This window comes from Vigna unguiculata, chromosome 7, assembly GCF_004118075.2.
Source record: "Vigna unguiculata cultivar IT97K-499-35 chromosome 7, ASM411807v1, whole genome shotgun sequence".
NCBI lineage: Eukaryota > Viridiplantae > Streptophyta > Magnoliopsida > Fabales > Fabaceae > Vigna > Vigna unguiculata.
In genome coordinates, this window is record NC_040285.1 from 38,579,316 (window position 1) to 38,586,110 (window position 6,795).

The 6,795-nt window shown below is 32.7% G+C and overlaps 1 protein-coding gene across 1 annotated transcript; it reads left to right on the forward strand.

Moving 5' to 3' along the window:
• Nucleotides 1-3,322: 3,322 nt before the first annotated feature.
• LOC114192609 lies at nucleotides 3,323-5,311 on the forward strand. The gene is made up of 4 exons (XM_028082388.1): nucleotides 3,323-3,603; nucleotides 4,088-4,284; nucleotides 4,373-4,439; nucleotides 4,576-5,311. The coding sequence occupies exons 2-4, from the start codon at nucleotides 4,145-4,147 to the stop codon at nucleotides 4,891-4,893; spliced, it is 525 nt and encodes a 174-aa protein (XP_027938189.1). The 5' UTR covers nucleotides 3,323-3,603; nucleotides 4,088-4,144; the 3' UTR covers nucleotides 4,894-5,311.
• The last annotated feature ends 1,484 nt before the right edge of the window (nucleotides 5,312-6,795 follow it).

Genomic DNA, 6,795 nt, shown 5'->3' on the forward strand with positions numbered 1-6,795 from the left:
CATTCTTTCACAGGAGAAAGATAAACCTATGGTTCACAATCCTTTCATCACAAAGATCGTTAATAACCTCTCCAAATTCAAATCTTTCCTCTTGTATCCTTTCTTTTCCATCCTTTTTCTCCTACCCTATTATCTCAGAAAAGCAAAAGCTACGTCTCTTTCTTAAAACCTCTTCTCTTGGTTGTTTTACAGCTTTCATTGATTTTGCTTGTTAAACAAACAATGTAATCCTCTTATGATGGAGGACCCATTCATTTTTTTTTTCTTCTTTCATTATAGAAAATTGTAACAAAATTTAGCAATTTGATGTCAAATCATTGTTCGCTTACCCTATGTCGAGTGGATGTCAAGCACGTGAAAATAAAATATTATTGTTGACTCTAAGACACGCACTAGTTTTTTTTTTTTTTTTTTGACGAGCTTACTTACGTCAACAAAATGATTCTGTAATGCTAAGCATGGGCATCGTTTATAATGCTTCCCCATTAGTGTTGATTTTGGATCTATTCCTCTTAAAAGCCACTGCGAAAAGCAAAGGCAACACATGGTGGTTGTGTTGTGTGAACACCAACTTGATTTTGGGACCAACGCGTGCCAATCCTTTCAAACCGAAATTGTCCTTTTCACCAGATCGTAAGCCTAACTTGGACACCCTCACCTGCTTTTCATATAATTAATAAATTAATAAAGAATATGTTGATGACAGAAGGTAAATCACGTCAAAGGGACTTTTCTTTTTAAATTTTTAGTAAAAGAATCATATCAAATAAACTTTACCGATAATTAAGGTTTGAAATGAGAATAATTTGCAAAATCTGGACACAGTTAATAGAGAATATGATTGCACTTCTTTACCAGAATGGAGTATTGTGTTGTGTGTCCCACTGCTTTGGAAGCGTAGATGCAAGAAAAGATATGTCTTTCGGTTTGTCTACAATTATTTCACTTCTTCATCAATATGTCTTCGTCTTCTTCTTCTTTAATATTTGCAAGTTCTTTTTTTTATTCATTTTTTGGTGACATGTCATTTGCCCAAAAACTGAGATATCAGGATGAATTCGCTGACAAAATCGTAATCAAATTGCATCAAATACGTTCATCCATTAACTAGGATTTGCATTTTATGTAGATGGCACATGTTTTGGGGTCAGCTTGAGGGTCAAAATTCGAATGCCTAAAAGGTCACTGCGTCACCATATCTGCTTATCTTTATTCCATTTCTTTCCATCATCTTCGACTTATTTCGATATTTCTTTCTTCTTTCAATTTCTCACTGTTTTCTCATCATCTGTCCACCCCTAACATTCTTTCTGTTCTTTGACTTTTAGGTTTTCTTTTCTACAAACATGCCCTCCCCATCTTTGAAAACATTTCTATTATCAACAGAATTTAAAAGAATAAGATTCAAATTAAACTATCGTAAATAAACATTTAAAAAGAATGATACTTGACGGTAATTCATTGGTGTGTACTTTTTCTTTAAAATTGATGTGTAATAAATTAAGTATGGTTATATAAATTGACAGCTTTGTCAAAGGAATTTTAAGTGAAAAAATCTTCTAAGTGTATATAAATTTGTTAATAATAAATTTAATTTTCTGGATAAATTTGGTTTGATGTTATTATCAATGTTAATTATTAAACCAAATTAACTTGATATGAGTTTTTTTTAGCGGATCAGCAAATTTATGTTTTTCAATCTTATTTAAATTGTTTCAAGTGCTTATACATCCACTACAAGAATGAAATTAATGATCAATTTATTTATATTATGAATTATAGTTGCAAATATCTTCAAATTACTTGACTCTCTTTTTATATGAATCTCAATTAATAGCTTCAATTTTTATTTCGAATGCCATTTTTTAGATATCCTTTTATCTCGATCAAGTTTTTCTTAACGTCCTTCTATCTCGATCAAATTTCTCTCGATCTCCCTCTCGATCAAACTTTTCTTAATATATTAACAATATTTTTTCTTAATTATTGTCTTCAATCGTACTTGTCTCCAACATATCTCTTTTCACTCTTTTACTCCGTCGAACCTAACTTTTATATGCTAATTATCTTATTTATTTTCTTGATTTGATTTTGTTTTTCAATGTCTTTGATATCTATCAAATCATTAATAAAAAAATAATAATAAAAGATTACCGTATACAAAACGAAAACATAATAGACTTTTAGTAAAAGCAAAATGGTTGACCTTCCGGGTCAAGATTATCAAGGGAGATTGACATGGTGGAAATTATATCTTCGCTTGGTAGAAGTTTTCTAACGACAGCCCAATTAAATGATTAAAAATAAAATAATTAAATTGATATATACCAAACGAAAATGTAATAGCTATTACACCGACCTTAAAGAGCCAAATTAATGCAAAGATATATCAAGTGAGATTAACATGAAGGAACATGATCTCGGAAACTATTTTCTGTTCCAAATATTGGATTAGATGTTTGATCTCAAGATCTTCGCACATAGAAAATATTTAATATTTTAAGAAAACGGAATTTATCACTGCAATAATTTTGTCTTTGGATTTTGAAAAAGAAATATTTTCTGAAAATATAAAGTGAGATGGGTGTTTCTAGGCGATACTCTATGGTATTGGGTGTGCATCTGGTTACATCAGATGATAACGACTATTAGAAGCCATAGAAGAAAGACAGGACTAACAAAAATGTTAAAACAAATATATATGTATGATCATTGATCTTATAAAAAGAAACAATTACATGAAGGAAAGGTAGATGTGACATGGTTTCAGATAGGTAACGGGAAAGTAATTAAAATAAGTTATTTGAATACGTATGAAAAAGGAGGTTATAGGAAGTAAGAGTCAGAAAGGTTAAAAAGAAAATGAAAGCTGACAAAAGCATTTTAAAGAGAGAGAGAATAACTAGTTTTAATCCTGTAAGAAAGAAGAGAGAAAACAGAAATAAGTTTGAAAAACATCGTTAGAGAGAAAGGTTTATTTATTTATTTTGATTAATGTTGATTGATGTAGTCTTAATCCAGTGGTAAGAGAAAGATGAAAGTAAAAAAAAAAAATAGTGAATGGTAGGAGCGGCCCCTTGAAAGTACGAATTTGCCGACCTTGGGTCCTAGAAGTGGAGAGGGTGCCACGTGTAGGGAGGAGGTTGAACGTTGTGCGTTGCACAAAGCTACACCATACAAGACTCATTCTCATTCCCAAGGGATGGCTTGATATTTAAGATATTTTCACATCATAGTATCGTATTTAATATTTTAACCTGATAAATTATTCATGATTCATGGATACCCATAAAAGTATGATTTTACTGTAGAAGAAAGAGAATGGGTTTGAGGGTGCCAAAATCGATGTGATTTATCGCGGGAGGCACCGCCCGCATGAATTAACCATACAATATTAAAATAAAAATCTCCCTTAAAATAAATTATATATATAAGATAAATATAAAGGAAGTGTGGTTGCAACCATACTTCAATCTTCTTCATCCCTCACCCTCACTTTTCTCTGTCTCCTTCTCTCACCAACTTCTTCTTTCAATTCAATTCCTCTCTTTTCTTCACAACCTCTGTACAGTTAGTTAATCAAACCCTCACCTCACCTCACAGGTACTGCTTCTACTATCACTACTTTCTTCGATCTCTCTGCTCCCAAACGTTAACCTTCTCTCCTTATTTTTTTCTTTCAATATCTGTAATTCCTGTCTTTCAAATTCAAATTTATTTTTAATTATCGTAAACCAGCACTTTCCTTTTCCAGATCTCGCTCGATTTTCAATTTGCATAAATAAATCACGCCGGTAATTGTATTGTTTTAGTTAGATCTGTAGGTGAGGTGTATAGCTATGGTAGGAGCTAGGTGATTGAGATTTCAGAAACTCAACGCGTGATTATAATTTACTTTTGTTGTTGAGTTTTTCAATTTTTTACTAGATCTCAACCTTCAGTTGTTGGAATAGTTACATGTGCTTGTAGGATCCGTTTAATATATTACCGAATTTGGTTTGACAGGCTTGATTTGTTTATTGCTTTCGGCTTTTGAGTTTTCGTTCGATGTCTGTTCTAATTATTTTGTCCTTTTCTACGTCTATAGGTGTGGAGCAGGTTTTAGTTGTTGATTAAATACATAGATAGAAATCGGAGGAGGAAGATGAAGCAGTTTGCCATCCAAAACGCGGTCGTTCCATCTCACGATGAGATTAGCGTGGTTTGCCCCAAGCCCCGCCGCCTCGGCCTCTTCAACTTTCCCGTCAACGATCACCCTGCTAGAAACTTCCGATGGCATCTCAGGTATAACTGCTTTCCGTTCTTCTCCTTATTCTATTTCCAAATATTATTTCTATTATTAATAAACTTTGCATACTTTGTTTCTGTGCAGTTGCCAGGTCGAGCCATGTGATTCAAACTCCTCTGGTTCAAATCCTCTGGACAACATACTCACCAAGGTAGATATTGTTCTTTAATGTTTTTTTATTTTATTTTTCTCTTCTGTTGTGAGTCGTGTGGTTTAGGTTAATTTGTTGATTAGTGATGAAGGTTGTGCTCAGATTTAATTGATTTTGTTTGTTGATGGTTTTCCAGGATGGTGATTTTGATGTAGAGCACTCGTGGCCAGTGGCAGCCTCCTCGCCACCATTTTTCTGCGGGTCGCCGCCTAGCAGAACAACTAACCCTTTGATTCAGGATGCTCGATTTGGGGATGAGACTTTTTCTCCGCTCTCACCGCAGTCGTGGGTGGTGGTTCCGACTGCATCAGGTCTCCCACCATCTCCCTCTTCCTCAGCAAGGAAGGGAGGCTGTGTTCGAGCTAATTTTGGTAACAATCCTGCCGTGAGAATTGAGGGATTTGATTGCCTTGATAGGGATAGGCGAAATTGCAGCATCCCTGCCCTGGCATAGATCCTCTCCTCACACCACACAAGTTTTAATATTAGATTCAGTTCAAAACATAACCGAGTCTTCATACAACACGCACGGACAAAAGTAAATTTTTGGATCTTCGAGTCTAGAGGAAGAGATCAAATTTTATCTTGATTGTAAATATGTTCTGTTGATGAATATGTAAATGTCAACCGGATCTGTCATGTGTAAAAAGTATTATCATCTTGTATCCAAATAATAATAGAGGACTGATTTGGAATTGCAGGTGTGATTAGATACCATTCTCCTTTTTTTGTAAGTAGAAGTCTTTACGAGGATGGTGAACTTCATTTTGATTTTCTTTCATGGGTCTTCAAATTGTAACTACTAGCAGCTTAAGATCGAAAATTTGTACAAAATGGTTTATATGAGAATGTTAAGATGTTTTTGTAATGAAGTTGACTGTGTGCTAACAATGATGTTGTTCAATTCAAATTATACCTCTCTGACTTTGCTTATGCTCTACGCCATGCATTAAAGAGTGTGGAAGAATTAAAGAAAAATAGAATTGGCTTTGTCAAAGTAAAAAAGGGTTTTGTGCCGGTCACATTTGTCTAATGTGCTATTTTGTGTTGTCGCGATCTCAAAACTGTTGGAATCTATTGTCCTTGTTCTCAACGCAATGGTTTCTTTGTTTGATTGAAAGCAGGGTGTGGAGCTGTGTATTAATTAGGTGCAGTGATTAATATGCATATGGAAAGATGACCAATAAAACAGGGTTCTCTGGTATCATTTTTTTTTATTCTCTCAATTATATTTTTAATAATGTATAAATGAAAATTTATTTTAATGGTTGAGATCCTGTGCTTGACACTGCATGATCCTATTTAATACTCATAAGAATTTATGTTTTTAATATATTTAGTTATCCTCTTATTCCTTTTAATTTTTGTGCTTGTTCATTAATGTATTAAATTAACAAAAAATAGTATATAGTCTTGTAAAATTGTATGGAGAAAATTCTTATGTCTTCTAACACCTTTTTTTTGAAGCAGGACGGGAAACATTTTATTTTAATTAAAGTGCAAGTAATAATTGGATATTGCTAATTTTATACGGTGCAGATATTAATTTTATTTTAAAGGAATAAACTTGTTTCAATTTTAGGAAGATGAGTATACAGTTATGTTTGGATCAATGGATTAATCTAAATTAATACCCAGCAGTTATGAATGAAAGTTTCCGTTCAAAGTTGAACACTGTTTCTATCAGTTGTCAAATGCTATCAACCACCGTTTACAAAATAAATACAAACTTCTTCATCCCAAGTCCAGGCTAGTTTTAATACAATGCATCATAACCAGCTAATTTTTAACCATCCTAACTTAAAGTTGAAGTTATTAGTTATTACCTGAGTGTGTGAATCCATTTATAAATATTTTAATATAGAATTTTTGCGAGACAATATTCTATTTTTGAATTTCGTCAATACGGTAAACACATATGAAAATGATATTAACGTATGAATGTTTTATAAATAACCAAACTAACATTGGAAACAATTTATTCCATTGCCACTCCTTTAGGCTGCAGTTTGGAGATCGTTAATACACAGCTTGCAGAAAAAATATAGAAAAAAGTGTGATTTTGTTAAGAATTTTGGTCAAACTATCAATGAATTATAATTTCATCTCCCAAAATATCACAAATAAAAAGATGACTCATTTTTATATGTTTCTTTTGATCATGGTAAATTAGGGTTAGCGTGTAGTTTGACCATTTGTACAAGACGCAAATGTTGTATCCAAGATAAATCAAAAGAAATTTCAACTATTTTAATTTACATGTTGATCATAAATTTATACTGAGACTTCTAAAGAAGAACTTCTACAAAATTCAGCATAACTATTACATTATTACAGTTTTCATAATCATTATTAT

Coding starts and splice junctions, on each gene's coding strand:
- LOC114192609 (XM_028082388.1), top strand. CDS start 4,145: ATGAAGCAGTTTGCCATCCAAAACGCGGTCGTTCCATCTCACGATGAG. Junction 4,285..4,372: donor AACTTCCGATGGCATCTCAG/GTATAACTGCTT, acceptor GTTTCTGTGCAG/TTGCCAGGTCGAGCCATGTG. Junction 4,440..4,575: donor TGGACAACATACTCACCAAG/GTAGATATTGTT, acceptor ATGGTTTTCCAG/GATGGTGATTTTGATGTAGA.